The 19,602-nt window shown below is 36.1% G+C and overlaps 1 protein-coding gene across 3 annotated transcripts in view; it reads right to left on the reverse strand.

Moving 5' to 3' along the window:
• The window catches only part of LOC124537967 (synaptotagmin-10-like), a 137,534-nt gene that overhangs the window by 44,020 nt on the left and 73,912 nt on the right, over positions 1-19,602 (reverse strand). For all 3 annotated transcript variants that reach the window (XM_047114965.1, XM_047114964.1, XM_047114966.1), the window contains exon 2: positions 10,116-10,269. In XM_047114965.1, coding sequence (XP_046970921.1) covers positions 10,116-10,269 — 154 coding nt within the window. The remainder of the gene's footprint in view (positions 1-10,115; positions 10,270-19,602) is intronic.

A 19,602-nucleotide genomic window follows, 5' to 3' on the forward strand; every position in this document is an offset into this window, starting at 1 on the left:
GATTTAAATAATATTTCATCAGACTACATAAATCTCAGACACGCTTTCATAATTTGTAATACAAAAGCCTTAGAGATAATTTTTCTTTAAATATATGTACATATATGTTCCATAAATATCGGAATTATTTAGCGACGTGCCCGTAAATCAAATATTTTTCCTCGGAAAAGTATTCACTTCGGCTTAGCTCACGAAAGCCGGGAAACGGTTTATCGTGCACATCCAACTTTAAGGGAAATTGTAGAAATTCAAATTTTATGACAAAAACTTAAAACGAAGCATAGATGTAAGCTTTTTATTTGTTTTGACGGATAGAAATAGTGTGATAGAAAACAAAACATCGTAAAGAAATCTGTACGTGGTAGAATCTGTCGTGTATAAAGCCAGAGTCACCCAATTATTATTTTTTCACAGAAAAACATCAATATTTCATATTGTTTGCCTACAATAACTCATTAAGTACATAAATTTAATTCCAATGACAAGTGATATAAGTAAAAAAAGAAAGAAAAGTTTACGTATTTCTTTCTGCTTATTTAGAACACGGCACAATTACAAAAAGAAAAAAAACATATTACTCAATCTAAAAAATAAAACAACAAATCAAAACAATGATAGTTATCGTGTCCCAAATATGAGTACCATTTAGCTTCCAAGTTGCGTTCCAAGAATCCAACGCTGATTTTCAATTGGAATCCCGAAACAACTTAGATCGATGGAAGATGATAAAATAAATGGTAAAAAAGACAGCTTTTATTATTTTATACAAGACACATAACTATGCGATATTTATTATTTTTTTATGATGTCATAGACATTGGCTCGTCAAGTAATATTAACCATTCGTTACATCGCCAATGCATCGACCTTGAGAACTAAGATGTTATGTCGCTTATTTCTGTTGTCACACTTACTTACTCAACCGCCACAGCAGAACAACAATAGATACTGCTATATGGTTGCAGAACCTCTACTCAGACACAAGTGCAAACCCCTACACCACTTAAATTAGTTAAATTCTTCTCTAAGCCTAAAAGTAATAGCCTGTAAATTTCCTACTGCTGGGCTAAATGCCTCTCCCTTTGAGGAGAAGGTTTGGAACATATTCCCCCACGCTGTTCCAATGCGGGTTAGTGGAATACACATGTGACAGAATTTCAATGAAATTTTTCACATGCAGGTTTGCTCACGAAGTTTTCCTTCACCGCTGAGCACGAGAAAAATTATAAAGACAAATTAAGCACATGAATCAGCAGTGCTTGCCTTGAACCCGCAATCAACGGTTAAGATGCACGCGTTCTAACCACTGGGCCATCTCGAATCAAACCCCAACCATCGCTTTAATTAGTTAAATGTCTTCTCTAAGTATCCTATGAGTGTAATTTCGAATATATATTCGATAAGTATAAAAGCATGTATAATTTTTTTTTTTATGGTATAGGTTGACGAGCTGACGAGCATATGGGCCACCTGATGGTAAGTGGTCACCATCACCCATTGACAATGACGCTGTAAGAAATATTAACTACTAGCTATACCCGCCCGCTTCGCTGGGCATTAGTCGTAGAAAAATAAATTTTTAATTTTTCATTTTGTAATTAATTACTGATACAATGTACAAATAATCAAGAAACATGCGAGATTCCACTGCTTCCACCAGCTACTTTATTATTCGATATTGTCTCTCGTAAAGAGTAAGGAATGAGTACATAAGAGGAAGTTTGAAAGTGACACCGATAGCCGAGAAGTTGTGTGGAAGGCGGCTATCGTGGTATGGGCATGTAATGCGGAGGAATGAGGAACATATTGTAAGAAAAGCCTTGAGTATGGATGTGGACGGATGTAGACGTAGAGGACGACAAAGGAAACGACGGATGGATTGTGTAAAAGAGGATATGGTTACAAATAATGTTACTTGTGAGAAGACGTCTGACAGAGAAGTATGGAAGGAGAAGACATGCCGCGCCGACCCCAAATAATATTGGGATAAGGGCAGGAGGATGATGAGAATGATGATTGTATCTCGTAAATAAATGAATGCAATCAAAACTTCGAACCAAAGAGTGGTTCGAAGTTTTGATTGGTTGCATCGAATGTAGTTTAATCGTTCGTTCTTGACCATGCCCACTTGTCAACAATGAATTGTTAAAACAGTTGACGACACTTCAGAATATGGTTAGATTAATTATCTCTAATCATTATACGATACGCATAAAAATCCTTACAACTAACTATTCGATGTCACAGAGCCTTTCGTGAGAATATTTTGATACAGTCCGAGATGATGTCCATCTGCTGCTCGCATGAACATAATTGGATAATCGTAATAATTGTCATACGATTGATGTGTTTCAGCGACACCTTGATTGTTTTTGTTTCGCTTAGTGATAACAATACCTCGTTTTGTAATTTCTGTACCAACAATTACAGCTGTGACTTCAGGAGCTATGGGAGTTTTAATACGCCTTTTATGCTCTGCTCTCTATCTGCATTGATAATGACTTTGAATGATTTGTTGTTTCACTTTCTAGAGCAGTTTTAAAATCTTTAACTAAACAATCATTTTCATAAAGCATAATCCTAAATTTAGCGATGATTTCTCGATTAGTAGTGGTACTGAACATGCATGGAAGATCAATCTTTTTCTACTTTGTCCGTGAAATAAATGTACAGAAACTTGGGATTTTATTTAGATACTGGAAGAAGTGAACCAATCATATGATACACTTTAAACGCAGACGAAATTATGAAATTGTACAATATTTGTAGCTCCAAATGATGTCATTTGAAAGCGTGAATTGTAATTTCTAATATATTGAAGGAAATATTTAGACTCCTTAATAGTTCCCTTAACGTAGGTAAGAAGAGGTTCTGGTGGTTCAACCAGTTGTGGTAAATACATTTTGCCAGTGGAGTAGCATATACCAGCGATTGATCACATCGGGATTCAAGTTGTTATCATAACATATATAGTAATTGAAAGCTGATTTATTGAGATTGGTTCTAATTCTTGACTTAGTCTATTTTAATCGTTGATCATCCAGTCATTGGGCTTGCTCGTCAGGTTTTTCAGTATCTCTTGATGAAGATCCTTGTTCCAAGATCTGGAACTTGATCATTTCGTTGACTAACTGTTTTGGCAGCTCTTAAAGTAGAAATTCGGATTCTATTTGTTTTTAAACGTATTTCTTGTTATTTCTTGTTGTTGTGTTTTTTCCGTAGCTGTTTTGGATGACGCTGCGCATATATCGTCGATATTCCGATCTTTTGTTTCTTCAATGGCATGGTGGTTTCTATTTATATAAATAAGTTGTTTTTTTGGTTATTTGTCTTACGTTTACATTTTATGTACATACATTTTATGTATGAGTTATGAGTATACTTACCAATTATGATTATTGTTTATTTTCTTATAACCAAAACAGGTAATCACTTCTTCCCGTATATGTAATTTATAATTATCTTATTTTAAAATGATAATTAATATTGTTGTGATTATTTTATGTATTTTTTTATTTCATATTTTATAATTATCGGTGGATCAGTATAGAAGTGCATCGTGATACACGTAAGGGTCATCTGTTGGTTATTTTTAATGATACGGATGAAAAAATGACTTTCTCCATAAAACAATGGATAAACATACCAATTTTCAAAATGATCGATCAAATAGTTTCTGAGTTTATCGATGACACACATACAAACACATCCTTTTTGCTATCTATATATACTTTTGTATGTATAGATAGCCTATGATTTGCGCTAGTATATGTTTTTCCTGTACCAATTTTTATAAAGTTACAGACAGACAAAAATTTCAAAAATGGTAAAAATTATGTCAGTCAATCGTAAAAAGAACACTTATGACGAATTACGACAAAAAATTAGTGTACAGACAGACTCTAGAGATTTATATAATAGTATAGCTTTAGTACTCACGTGACGATAGCTTTATTATTAGCGTATTTTACGAATAACTTTGGTTTTAGTCTTAATGGTTAAACGATTTCTATGATTCTTTTTTATGGAATAGTTAATACTATTAACTTTTTAATTTGTGATGATTGAAAGTGTTATTAACGTAGTAATAGACAAATATAATCAGAAAGCTTCGAACTACTAAGCTATTGGGAGTGACACGCGTTATTCTGAGCCAACCAGAAAAGATAAACAAAGACTGTCATGGGATATTTTTATACAATTTTAAGGAGAACATTTCCGTAATACATGATTTCTGTGTAGCTTTAACCATTAAGACTAAAACCGCGACCGAAGCTTAAAATATGGAGTCACTTATCCTGTTTTCCCAACATTTCCCTTCATTGCTCTGCTCCTCTTGATTGTAGCGTGATGAAAAGTATACTATAACCAGCTTAGGAGTATGAAAAATAATTGTCCCAAGTTTCGTTAAAATCCGTCGAGTAGTTTTTGTTTCTATAACGGTTATACGGACAGACAGACAGACAGACAGACAAAAATTTTACTGATTGCATTTTTGGCATCAGTATCGACCCCTGATCACCCCCTGATAGTTATTTTGTAAAAATATTTCATGTACAGAATTGACTTTCCTACAGATTTATTATAAGTATAGATTCTTCACATAGTCAATGCGCCACCAACCTTGGGAACCAAGATTCTACGTCCCTTGTGCCTGCAGTTACACTGGCTCACTCACCTTTCAAATCGGAACACAACAATACTGAGTACTTTTATTTGGCGGTGGAATAACTGATGAGCGGGTGGTACCTACCCAGACGGGCTAGCACAATGCCCTACCACCAAGTGAATAATATAAATATCGATTACTATTCTGAGATAAAAAATAGATTAAATGTTATTAATAGTTTACCTTTGTGTTTCAAATCAAACTCAATTAATACTAATTCAATACAACCAAGTAATAGGTGTCTGAACAAAACATTTAGCTATTGTTCTAACGGTCCTACAACCTCCATCGGTAAGCCTTCTGTAAGCTTATTCAAGGCCTTATATTTGCTTAAATAGTCCAGTACAATATCAAAATCAATAGCCTTAACAGCGGTTTACTACATTTAATTCTCATTTAGCCACATTCATTATGTATATAAGTACAGAAGTCACATTCAAGAAAGATAAACAATGAAAGCAAAGAGTTCGATTTTGAGTAAAATTAAAAAATATTGTCTTTTAAATAAATGAAAAAGAATTGAGTAAAGCAGGTGGAAAATGAATATTTATGGAAGAACGAATTTGGAGTCACTTGAGTTTTTTACGTGATATGATTGACGAAGACCAAATAGCGATCGAATGCACAGACTTTGAAGATCAATATAACTAGTGTCAGCATAATAGACTTGGTAAATTTTGGTAGAAATGAAAAAAATCGCAACCTTCGAAGCGACCCTTTGCAGAACAAAGTTTTACAATTTCCACCAGACGGTACGACAACACCATCCAGGCGAATAGTTGGTACAAAAAGAAACGTGAGTTATTAATTCAGAAATGCTGATCATTAAAACTTGAATTTTTATAAGGCTTACCATTTATCCAAAAAGATTTTATCCAATAATTTTATCTTATTTGTCAATTGATCAATTTGATTCTGATAAATTCTTTTTGTCATCGTTTGCATATTTTTTTGACATCTCTTGTCTAAATTTTATTTTTGTCTAGCTTCAATAGAGTCTTGACTTGGATGTCAAAATTTAATATATAACGATTTTAATGGATGTAAGGGGGCGCAAACTACACCTTAGTGCCCCAAGCCAACCTCACCTGCCCGTGGTGCATCCTGCCGACCAGCAAACGAGGCTCTGGCGACCGACTGATGGCGGTATAACCATCAACATAATAGGCGTAGCTAAATACCACAGGCCGGTGACGGGCAGCAGCGTCACCGGTGCGAGAAGCTACGCCCTGCGATCGCCAACCCGCCTGCCCAGCGTGGCGATTATGGGCACAACCTCCACATGCAGCACACACGCAAGCCACGGCCCCCAGTTCCCGGCAGCCCCGCTATTCCTCGTCATGGTGGCGACGATGGTAACGGCGGGACGGGGGGTGCTAAGAATCACCGGGCTACGGGAGGCCACCACAACCGACTGACCCTTGCGACGTACAACGGACGCACGCTACGGCTTGACTCGCATCTAGCGCAACTTGAGGTAGAACTTGGGAAAATTAGGTGGCACATATTAGGGCTATGTGAAGTCCGTAGAGAGGGAGAGGACACCGTAACCCTCGAATCAGGCCACCTAATGTACTTCCGAGAGGGTGACCAACAATCCCAAGGTGGCGTTGGGTTTCTGGTAAATAAGTCCCTAGTTGACAACGTGGTGGAAATCTCCAGTGTGTCGAACAGGGTAGCGTACCTCATTATAAAGCTCACCGAGAAGTACAGCCTCAAGGTGGTGCAAGCGTACGCACCGACCTCGACACACTCGGACGATGAAGTGGAAGAATTATTCGATGACATATCGAGGGCCCTCCACTTCACCACGAAAACCCACTACAACGTTATCATGGGGGACTTCAACGCTAAAGTGGGAGTACAGAACTGCAGCGAATCGGTAGTAGGACCCCATGGATTTGGAAGCAGGAATCATAGGGGGCAAATGCTTGTCAACTTCCTCGAACGGGAGGGGCTCTTCTTGATGAACTCCTTCTTCAAGAAGCAGCCGCAAAGGAAGTGGACATGGCAAAGCCCCGACACTGTGACAAAAAACGAGATCGACTTCATAATGACGGACATGAGGCATATATTCAGAGACGTCTCAGTGATTAACAGGTTCAATACCGGTAGTGATCACTGACTCCTCCGAGGCTCTCTGAATATCAATTTTAAGGCCGAGCGCGCCCGTCTGATGAAGTCCAAGCTCCGACCAAAGCTGCTCCAAACCATTGCGGGATCTGAAACATTCCAGTCAATCCTGGAGAACCGATTCGCTGCCGTGGAAACCACAACTGACGTAAACCAAAACCTCGAAAATGTAGTTCGAATTCTCAGGAAGAAGGCACGAGATATTGTGGCATGCAGCGTAAGGGCAGGAAGTCGAACCTTTCGGAAGAGACTTTGGGGCTCATGAAGAAACGACGTGAAAACCCACCTGTCACTTCGTCAGAGAAACAGCAATTAAACCAAGAGATCAGCAGGCGCGTACGACACGACCTCCGGTGCTCCAATACTCTTGCAATAGAAAGAGCTATTGAGCAGAATCGGGGGTCTAAGGTGTTCGTACAGTCTCTTGGAAGGAGCCACCTGACGAAGTTGACCGCAGCAAGTGGAAAAGTCGTTTCTTCTAAGGCGGCAGTACTTTCGGAAGTAGAGGACTTCTACGGCCGGTTATACGCATCGCATGCATCTCGACCATGATCCCGAAAATGAGGATCCTAGAGCTACATTAACGCGCCATTTCTCCGAAGACCTGCCTGAAGTCAGTATTGGCGAAATCGAGACTGCTCTTGGACAGCTTAAAAATGGAAAAGCCCCTGGAGAGGACGGCGTTACCACAGAGCTATTAAAAGCGGGAGGTAAACCGGTACTTAGGGAACTTCAGACGCTTTTTAACTCTGTCCTCTTCGAAGGGAGAACTCCGGAGGCATGGAGTAGGAGTGTGGTCGTCCTGTTCTTCAAAAAGGGAGACAAAACCCTGCTGAAGAACTATCGTCCCATATCCCTACTGAGCCACGTCTATAAGCTGTTTTCAAGAGTGATCACGAACCGTCTTGCGCGAAGATTTGACGAATTCCAACCCCCGGAGCAGGCCGGGTATCGGACCGGATACGGCACCATAGACCACATCCATACAGTGCGGCAGATTATACAGAAGTCCCATGAGTATAATCGGCCCCTGTGTCTTGCATTCGTGGACTATGAGAAGGCCTTTGACTCGGTTGAAATCTGGGCTGTTCTGGAGTCCCTGCAGCGTTGCCAAGTTGATTGGCGATACATCCAAGTGATGAGATGTCTCTACGAAGCTGCCACCATGTCCGTCCGAGTACAGAATCAGCAAACAAATCCCATACCATTGCATCGAGGAGTGAGACAAGGGGACGTTATTTCCCCCAAATTGTTCACTAACGCAATGGAGGATATGTTCAAGACGCTGAACTGGAAAAGACGTGGCATTAACATCAATGGCGAATACATCTCTCACTTAAGATTCGCAGACGACATCGTCATCGTGGCAGAAACGCTGCAGGACCTACAACAAATGCTGAACGAGCTGGCTGATTCTTCTATGCGTATCGGCCTACGGATGAACTTGGATAAAACCAAGGTCATGTTCAATGAACAAGTTCTACCGGAACCGACTACGATACACGGTACCTTCCTCGAAGTTGTTCAAAAATATGTCTACCTCGGGCAGACTCTGCGATTAGGTAGAAACAACCTTGAGGACGAGGTGAATAGAAGAATTCAGCTGGGTTGTGCAGCGTTTGGGAAGTTACGTCGAATCCTAACATCGTCGATCCCACAGTGCCTTAAGACGAAAGTCTTCAATCAGTGCGTCCTACCCGTAATGACATACGGAGCCGAAACGTGGACACTCACGACAAGGCTGGTCCACCAGCTTAAAGTCGCTCAGCGTGCTATGGAAAGGGCTATGCTCGGCGTTTCTTTGAGGGATCGCATCAGAAATGAGGTGATCCGTCAAAGAACCAAAGTCATCGACATAGCCCACCGGATTAGTAAGCTGAAGTGGCAGTGGGCTGGTCATATTTGTCGTAGAACCGACAACCTTTGGGGAAAACGTGTTCTAGAGTGGAGACCGCGTCTCGGCAAACGTAGTGTAGGACGTCCTCAGGCACGGTGGAGTGACGATATACGCAAGGCGGCAGGCAGGAGCTGGATGCGAGTAGCCGGAGAAAGACCACAGTGGCGTGCACTGGGAGAGGCCTGTGTCCAGCAGTGGACAAAAATAGGCTGTTGACGATGATGATGATGATTGATGAACGATTTTAAACAGATTTTATGATCTCTAATTACTTGCGAAGTTTTTTTTTTTTTCAATATAAAATTTGATATCCCTATTTACGTTTTTAAAATTCGAATCAGCTAAACTTTAATGAATATTTAAAATGTCGAAATTTGATATTAAATAATAAATGTTGATTATCAATGAAATGTTAATTTTGCTAATTGGTCTTACAAAATTTGAGGTCAATCCGTTTTCTCAGAAAAGACTGAAAGTCCTGGGCCTTGGACGCTAGGACGACTCATGTTTCGACATTCTGGAAATGTCGAGACTTCTTAAATCTTATGCAATATAAGAACAATTGAAGAGGCTCTACTTTGAGTGACTTAAGACTTATACGGTTACTTAAGTCAATTATTAATCAATTTACAAAATATTAATACGATGTTAACTTTCGAAAATAGTTAAAATCAACAATCAAAATCAAAGTCTACTTTATTCAAGTAGGCTTTTACAAGCACTATTGAATCGTCTTTTAACAACTATTTTAAGTGAAACTACCACCGGTTCGGAAAGTAGGTTCTACAGAGAAGAACCGGCAATAAGCTCAGTAGGTACTTACTCTTATTCACCATTGAAAAATACAGTCATGTTAGTTAATTACAATTATATATGTATGTATTCCCATACTGTGTCTGTTTTACTTGTCGCCTAACTCACGGATCATATCTTTTTCCGATAAGTTTATATCAATAGTTTCCTCTCCACTCCGTAGATTTGACATGTTATATAGTAAGTACAATATAACTAAAGGTCTATTGAATTTACGCAGGATCTAACGCAAATATAGTTTATTGAATCGTACAAATAATTCGTGAGATTAAAGCGTTCAGATACGAATAATCCAGCTTTATAATACTAATAATGAAAACAAACAAATGTGAATGAATGTTTGGATGTTGCTAAGTATAGTATCTTCAAACTTTCTTGAAACTACAAGAAGACCAAAGCCTAATAAAGACAATTTGATATAGAATTGACGTGATGTAATTGGAAAATTATATAATATTCATTATGGATTTTCGAAAAAATGACGTTTGAACGTCGAGGAAACTATTGTCAAACCTTTGGAAAATAGTAAAAGTAAAGTGGATATAAGTAGTTTAGTGGAATTACAAACGTACAAATCTTTATGTTTGTCTGTATGATATTTACCTGCCCATAATCCATCGCCAGGTCGCAGCGCACTGGTAGCCGACAGCAGCCAGCAGCACAGCCGCCATCGCCGCTAGCATCAACGCTGCGGCGTAATCGACTGAACTGCCGCGAACACTCGAGTGCGCTTCTAAGCCTTCTGGAGGCCACACTTCTGCGAACAAATGATACAATAAAGAAGAAGCTAATGAAAATATTTTTTACTGTTAAAAAAACCAGACCCTTTTTGGCTAAATGAAAAAAAAAATTCAATAAAAGGTTTGTTTATATATAACCTTTCCTTTATTATCATAATAATAAAAATAAAATTGAAGTAATTATCTAAGTCTTTCTTCTAAACTTAGATTAGTTTAAATAATTACTTCTTTCGAGCGTACCGAGACGCTTACGTGTATTTTTTGACTCATTTTACCAATAACTTAAAACATTTGCATATACATCTACGTCAGTTTCTAACTTATAAACTACTTAAACGAAGCGATAAGCTAAATATGGGTAAACACCTTAATGTTTATATAAACACCTTATATTTACTCTAAACTTAAAGCTACAAGGACTGATATGCGAAAATCTACAAGAATTCAAATCGTACATAGAGCTTATTATAAAATTGGATCACTGCTTTACGGTTGCGATCTGGACACATTCCATTAGGAAAATTTGCGCATCTGATGGGAGTGGTTCCGCATCCTTATTGCTCGGTTTGTGGAGTTGTGGAGGATGCCTATCATGTTTTGATGGAGTGTGTCAAGAACGAAACCATAAGACGCCAAATCTTTTGTGATTAGCTGTTTTTTTGTAACGTTGGAGAATGTAACAGTATTCTGTCCATACCTGATTCTGTCTCGGCGAAGAAATTGTATAAATTGATTGATAGTGTACAAAGAAGCTGAATTAATGTAAATGTTCAATAACAGGGCGACATAGTCGCTTAAGCGACAAAGCTCTTAATTAAAGAAAAAAAAAATAAAATTGGATTATACTTGGGGTCAGCTTGGGAAATACCCATATCTGTCAACCGCCTTTGAAAATACAATCACATCCTAGAGAGCCAATTAAATAAGTTCTAACTTTATTAATAAATTCAAACGAGAACAAAGTCGCAAGTACAACTTGTATTGAATAAAGATTTTGACTTTGTCTATCTGACTGTCTGTCAGTTGTGTTTCAAGGCAAAATCACTAAACCTAATTTAGGTGAAATTCGATAAAAGTAGCACTTAAAATGCGAGTGAAGTCACGGGTCACAATTAGTATATACATATATTGTCTATATGTTACAGACGTTATCTTGCTTTACAGATATTTTACTTAAGCTTTTTACGAAATGCTCTGCTTTTTATGATGTTGTTTTACACAATACAAATAAAGCGTGCCCTCATTTCTTAATTTAAGAAATTTTTACGAATATTCCCAGTGTTTACTAAAAACTTCTGACCCTACCTTAGTTTCGTAGACGTGTTTAACTTAACTGAGTAATTAATTAGTTATATCAACAGTCTCAATAAATTTCCTTCCTTAAGACAAATATTTTTAATTTCACCAAGTATTTAAATCATTTGTTTAAAAAAAGTCCATCCATATAAATAAAGCATATTAATTAACACCAATTTATATATTAGAAATCAAAGCGTGGTAGAGCTATTCCTTGTTGTCAGGCGGGATCTTTTCATAATTAAGTTGTATTTAATTTACATGATTTTAAACGTGAAATATTGGCTGAAATCATTACCAGCTCGGCAATAACTTTTTGCCGTTTGCTTCTCGGAAGAAAATGTCTGAATAATCAATTTAATAAAATCTCAGAAAATAACGAATCCAAAATACTTATAAGAGCCTACTTATTATTGCTCTGTTTATATAATTTTAGTAGCTGTGGTTGAAGATTTGACCATTTCTTGCTTTGCCAATATGCTACAAACCTAGTTCTTGGATATATAATAGTCCTTGTGGTTTTACTTACACTGACTCACTCATCCTTAAACCGCAAAATAACAATACTGAGTACTGTTGCTTGGCAGTAGAATATACAAGTGGGTGGTACCCCCCCAGATAGGCTTTCATAAAGTCCTAGTACCTTGTTATACTACGATGATGGTGATGCTACTTGTAATATTTTGTATGACTATTTACATATTTATTTATTTTTTACTAATTTAGTCATAATTTTATCATGTTATATTTTATAAAATGTAGTTCCCTTTTGGGAATTCTTTTTCTGAAGACTTCTTTATAATGATTATTTAATAACGGAACAAATATTAACAAAATACCATACAATTCTTGCCTAATTAAATTTCTTTCCTTTTATCAAACTTTACCAAACTGTTTATATATTAAGAGCGGTAATTGTTTAATCTTATGTATTTCATAATTAATTTCACTTCAAGGTAAAGCTATGAATACATTACTTATTCCTATATACTAATATTGTAAACAAAAAAACAGCCCAGGAAATGCAAATGAAGCAACAAAAAAGTATTTTTTTATAATACTCGTATCAGGAAACACAGGCGTGTTATCGCAAAATAAAACGATATTCAACCCCTTTTTCAAGATAGCGGCGAACGCACATAGAAAATCAAGGTCGACAATTTCAAGTTTTTCTAAGCCTCTCACAAAATATATCCAAAGATAAGTTTCATCGGGTAATTTTCATTTTCAAACGTGTAACGACTGGACCATGTTGGTTATCTTTTTTATTGTTATAATTATTATAATCAGCGTGTGTGTGTTAAAGTCTATGTATTTTTTGTAAACATGATTGTACATAATATGTTTATCGTAAATATCCTTTCACAAATGTAATAATATGTAATAATCAGGTATATTATACTTGACTTATATTATTATACTTGAAAACCTCTTAACTCGCAACCACTTGTGACAGAACGGCTGGATTTATCGCCCAGAGAATCTGAATTGCGATTTTATGAGGAATTTCCGCTACCATTGTAAACTATTATGATGTTTTAATTTGAACAACATCGTAAATAAATATAATAAAAACACTCAACAAAATAAAACCTCTTTTTAAGCAACGTGCACATGAACAAAAAGGAACACGTCATTACTTTCAGTGAAATACGTCCATTTGCGTCAATGTGTACCTCGCTTTAATTATCTTTGAGCTCGCAATCGTTAATCATTCGCTGTCGCTAGGCGAGGATAATTACTTTAATATTAAACAAGAGACTGGAAGTGTCGATACAGTTTATTAAATTAGAAGCTGAGTAAGTTTATTTAAAAGAACTGATGAATCTAAAAAAGCGATTAAGTCAAAGAGTTTCTCAAGGTATGTTAGACAAAGGCAGCGCAAACGTACAATACAACACAAAAACTCTTTATTGTACACGGATGTAACTTCGCCCGATATTGACAAGGAAGTTGCGAGAAACGGCCTTATCTAAGACAGCGATCTCATACGCCATCTTAAGAAAAAAATAAAAAGAACCGTAGGTTTGTTCATGTCATATAAATAGTATATACTTTTCTAATTTTAGCTATTTAGTGTTATACTATCTTTAAAGACTTACTATTGTAAGTAAAATGAAGCTTTTTGTTATTTAAAAAAGTACTTTCTTAATTGAAAGGTCAAAATTCAACTCTTGTCTTTTAAAAGTACGGAGTTTTGTCGAAATTTAAACATTCTAAAGTCGAGTCTATCTCGTAATCTGAAATCAAAATGGTAAAAATATTTGTGCTAATTTAAAACTAATTTAAAAAATGGTTACCATTTAGACAATATAGCACAAAGCTCGAGTAACCGAGGAAGTTAATATACAAGGACCAATTTTACTAGACAATTTTAAAATTACTGACTGGCCATACATAACCCATTACCTAAATTAGTTGGTCAGTCTAACAGACTAACAATTAGGAACTTCTTGGAATGAACATGAGCTCTAAGAAAGAATTTTTCAAGATTTACCTTTCGTTATAATTAATACTTTTATCACTCCATTTAAACTAAGCATCTACTTTAAATTTGGTGATGAAAGTTTGCTTGCAATATTATTATATCTGATATTGGATATATGGTAATCGCTATTTAACTTTAAGTCAATAATTTAGTGGCAGAAAGTTCACACCCTAGACGGAAAGGAAATTATGAATTGAATTTCCGCAAATATATGTTCGCAAAAATTATGACGTCTCATATGAATCGGTCAATATCATTAATTTTTTTTTCTTTAAAAAAATAATCTTTTCATATTTGCGTTGTTTTCTATATATCCCATGTGGACTATGGTTTGTTAAATATAAAAAAATCAAATATTGTTTTCATTCACATTGTTTGAAACGTGCTCGAAATGGGATACAGCGGCTCGTTTAAAAGCACGCACGAGCTTGTGTTTGTTGGTGATTTATAACATGAAATGTCTGTATTGATATATAGCATATGTGTTTAAACAAGACATGACTAAATGAAGCAGCAGCAAGATCCTGAGATGCGAGGTGGACCTGGGAGCTATGGTGTGGTACAGTGGAGATGATCCACTTCCTCTCAAGTCGCTGAATACCACGGAGTAACAGCACTCTTACATTCAGACCTACCTAGGTGCTTCCCGGTCATGATTACTTCTGTGGGTACCTGCACTGAGGTGGGAGCTGACGTCACCCTGCCATAAATATAGTGCGATATGGGAGCGCGATATAAATGCCATATTGAAGAAGAAACTTACGGAGCTTGATTATGACAAGAGTCCAAGAGAACCCGTCATATTCTCTGCCTACTTTAAACTTCGCCGGAGTTTTGGTGATTCTCTAAAAACACCTCTACATTGGTAAGGTAAGGTAACTATCGGAAAGTCACTGTGAGATTTATTTATTTCAATGAGATTTATTTTATTATAGAGACAATTAATAAAATTATATTATTCTCTTCATACTTTACTTCCAATATCTATAAAAATGCTCAAGCTCCACAATTTTGGACACTCCTAAACAAAGTCACGGTTGATAAACGACTGTGTTTACAAAGCCCTTCTCTGTTGTTAAGGGAATAAATCCGACTTTAATCCGACACTCTCCTTACTTCGAGCTGGAGGATAAACAGCTCTTAGTATTCTTTCCGGAAAATGCATCTTTCCTACGATATTTGTCTTAACTGTGAATACAAGTACTTGAAAGCAGCTCAATACATTGTTGAGACACAGACAAATATAACAAAAATACACTTCAAATATCGACAAAGTCACTTTTATATTCACTTGTCACTTGTGTTATATGTTACGTAGGTAGATCTGGCAAATGGACCTCCTGATAGTAATTGGTCACCACTGCCCACAGACATTGCTTTTGTAAGAATTAAATTATGTAATTACTCCAAATATAACCAATACACCACCAAACATAGCAATTCATACGTACCTGATATCCTCGGGAAAAAAGGTTAATAATAATGTTTGTTCACTCAAGCAACGCCCACGCTCATTGATCAAATTAAATAGTACGTGATTCCCTACCACATATTACACACTTCCCTCCCTTTTTACGAAATCACACTCGCAAATATATGAAATAAATAGACATCTGTTATAAAGCCTTATAAATTATTAATTAACTCTAAAAAGGTTTGGAATTCCAAACTAGTCCCAAGGCAAATTAGTCAAATTAGAGCATAATATTCATTTTTGTACATTAGACGAAAAATAATTACCCAAAACGAACCACGATATATTTTATTACCACAAGAACATTAGGCACAATGGAAAAACGTCTTAGAGGACTGCCTACCACACACAAAGCCTTACGACCACTTTTAACATTTAATGTCCTGCAAAAAAGACGAATATGTTAATGTCTGAACGTTATAATTAGGTTTAATAATGATATTTACAGACTAAGTTTGTTGTCTGTATTTCATCATCATCATCATATCAACCGTAAGACGTCCACTGCTGAATATTGGCCTCTCCCAATGACTTCCAACTTGACCAAATCGTCCGTCCAGTACGTGGTCTCCACTCGAGAACTTTTTTAATCCATCGGCCATCAGTTCTTCGAGTAATGTGCCCTGCCCATTGCCACTATAGCGCGCTGACTCGCTTCGCTACGTCGGTTACCTTTGTTCGTCTACGGATAACATCATTTCGTGTCTGTACTTTATTATGGGCATATTTCTAATTTATAACATAATTCTAAAAAAATATTCATAAATCACTTTCACTTCATTTTTTTAATTTTTTTTTATGGAATAGGTTGGCGGACGAGCATATGGGCCTCCTGATGGTAAGTGGTCACCACCACACATAGACATAATAAGAAAATTAACTATTCCTTACATCGTCAATGTGCTACCAATCTTGGGAACTAAGATGTTATGTCCCTTGTGCCTGTAGTTACACTCGCTCACTCACCCTTCAAACCGGAACGCAACAATACTGAGTACTGTTATTTGGCGGTAGAATAACTGATGAGTGGGTGGTACCTACCCAGACGGGCTTGCCCAAAGCCCTACCACCAAGTGAAATGTACAAATGTAATATACCACTAAATGTACGCACGCCATTGATTGATAATGGACGTGGAGGTAAAAGTAGAGTCTTATCGCGAATCAGCTATCTCTTTCTGGCAACCTTCAACCACAGTAATGTATGAGGTACAATAAGTGGAACAAATAATAAAACAATTTACAGTTTTACAATATACTTGTTCAAGCTTCTATCTAAAGCAGGAAAAATTGTACCAAATCCCAATAGTGTGGGAATTAGATTAAACAGACAGGTAGACAGTTGGACATGACGTAAATGTAACTTATAGAATATGTCCCCCAGAGACAGACAGTTGATAACTAAAACTGAAAATAGAGAAATACTCTCACAGTTGTGAAAATAACGTATTCCGTTGAAAATGTTATTTTAAGTTGATTAGGTAGGTTTTTAATCTTATATTATAATGAATGTACACGAAATCATATTTGACATGAAATTAATCTATATTATTTATAATATTATATGTGAAAATAGCTCAGTCTGTCTGTGGCTCTTTCACGACCAAACCGCTGAAACGAATTTGATGAAATTTGGTATGAAGCAACCTTGTACTCCATGAAACGACATCGGCTACTTTTTTGTCCTAGCACATGACAAATAAAACCCTTAAATGCGAGAGAAGCCGCGGGCGACTACAACGTCATAAAAATTCTTATTTATTATTTAAAATATCTTTTTGACCACCACAAAGTAAATGGAGCAAAAGGCGGACTTAATGCCTCAAGGCATTCTTAATACTTGGTGTTTCATAAGGTTTTGGGCTAAGGTACTTTCTACTACTCCTCTACTCCTCTTTACGCGTAATACGGGTACGGGTACTACCCATTTATTGTATAATCAACCGACGAGCTGTACTACTACGTATTGTTGCGTTCCCAATTTAAGCGGTAATTTAGTAACAACTTCAGTTACTAATCAGGTACTATCAGAATCATAATCAGAAGCATAAAAGTTATAAAAATTAACTAAATTCATATATATAGTGTATATACGTTCACCTAATGTATTAAATATGCATCTTTTATAAAACCTATTTATAATATTGCATTATTTGAAATATGTAAAGTGAGTTATTTTTATTCTTTAACATAGTTCTGCACGCAAAGCTACAATAACATTTCATTGTAAAATTCTTAGTTTTTTATTTCCAAGACAATAAAACCTGTTTAGAGGCAACTTTATTTTTTATATGAAAAAAGAAAAGATGTTGGTGAAGAGTGATTTCCGCCGAAGTATTCCTATATCGAGGTCATATTATTGTAAAGTGGATGATACCTATAAAGAAAGACTTGCATAAAACTACGCCCTGTAGTTTACTATATAGTAACGTGAAAGTAAAGTAACAGCCTGTAAATTTCGCACTACTGGGCTAAAGCCTCCTCCCCATTAAGAAGAGGGGTTGGAACATGTTACATTCGTTTTCTATTTAAAAGTACATTTTCTCAATTGAAAAATATATTAATAATAACTCTATACAGGTAATTTGTGTTTGGCTTTTTCTATTGAAATTAGTTTGTGTTTGAACGGCTGGTAACAATTTATCCATGCCGCATACTTTTCTGAAGGCCGTTTGAAGAACTCACAGCACTAGTGATTTAATTTTTATGACTAAGTCTGCGTAAACCATTTTAAAGTCTACCTTCACCTTTAACGATTTGATTAAAAACATCTTTCATATTTCAAGCTTTTTTAATGTACCTGTTTTGTAACACCTAATAATAATAAAATGATCTTTAAATGTGTTGTTGTAAATTTTGATCACAATTATCTAAATAATGGTATAAGGTAAATCAAAGTCACGTAGCAAACGAAAAAAAGTGTTTTGGTCATGTAATAGTAGGTTTTATTCAGATATACATATTCACTTTTTTTGCAAAATTAGACTGGTCTTCGGTGCGATCTCGTTTTAAGGGACATCACGTGGGTTTAAGCTTGCCCAACAATTTTCATTAAATTCGGTTCAGTAGTTGGGCCGTAACAGACAGACAGAGATACTTTCACAATAATATTAGGATAGATTAATGACATTGGTGTAAAATTTTAATAAATTAAACTAATGATTTACGCTATTTAGGATGCGTATCATAAGATTTGATCGTTATCGTTTGATTATTTTATAATTATTTTCCTGTATTATTTATATCAAATTACTTTTTTGTTCCATTTGCTGTCGAAACGCTTGGCCCTTGGAGTAGTAGTGCAAAAAGCTCCATCAAAAGTATAACACCTCGCCTCATGTCTCAACTGGTGACAGGAGGGCTAGTTCGTTTCTTGCCCAGAGGATCGGAATTGCGATTCAACGGGGAAATGCTGGTAGCATTCTTGCCACTATTCCACGTGGTCAAGATTTATACAGTAACTAGTTTTAGTTCATATTTGTATATATTTAAGCATTTAATGTTATTAATTCTTATGTTAATAAATTCATTGATTTTCTGTCATTTCCTATTACTTAAGCATATACAATTCTGAGATTTTTTTGAGATTCTGACTATAAAAAAATATTCCATTCGTTCTACAAGGGAGAAAATATGAATGTATTCGATTAAGTCCAAATTTAAGAAAAAGTTGAAATAGTAAAATACAAAAAATTCAATAATTAAAACCATCATTATTATTAGGTTATTTTTGCGTTTTCATTGCGAAATATAACACGCATGTATGCACATTGCTTTTTTAACCTAAGCAATTGCCCATACATAATCGGAATCCATTGAAAATTGCCTATAAAAATACGTCCTTATAAAAATATCTTTCGCTAAATCGCTTCCTCACACAGATGTTTTATTCAAACACGACCGCGTCATAAATCACGGCATGAGAAAAAAGCGTTAAATTTGCATCATCCTTTGAAAATTATTCACATATATAACTAAAACGTCGAGACTTACATGTAATCGTAAATAACGTCTCCGTGAAATACTTGAATCACTAAAACTTAACCAATTATAAAGCTGATTGCACACAGTGTCATTAACCGCTGCGATTGAA

The sequence above is a fragment of the Vanessa cardui genome, chromosome 19 (genome assembly GCF_905220365.1).
Source record: "Vanessa cardui chromosome 19, ilVanCard2.1, whole genome shotgun sequence".
NCBI lineage: Eukaryota > Metazoa > Arthropoda > Insecta > Lepidoptera > Nymphalidae > Vanessa > Vanessa cardui.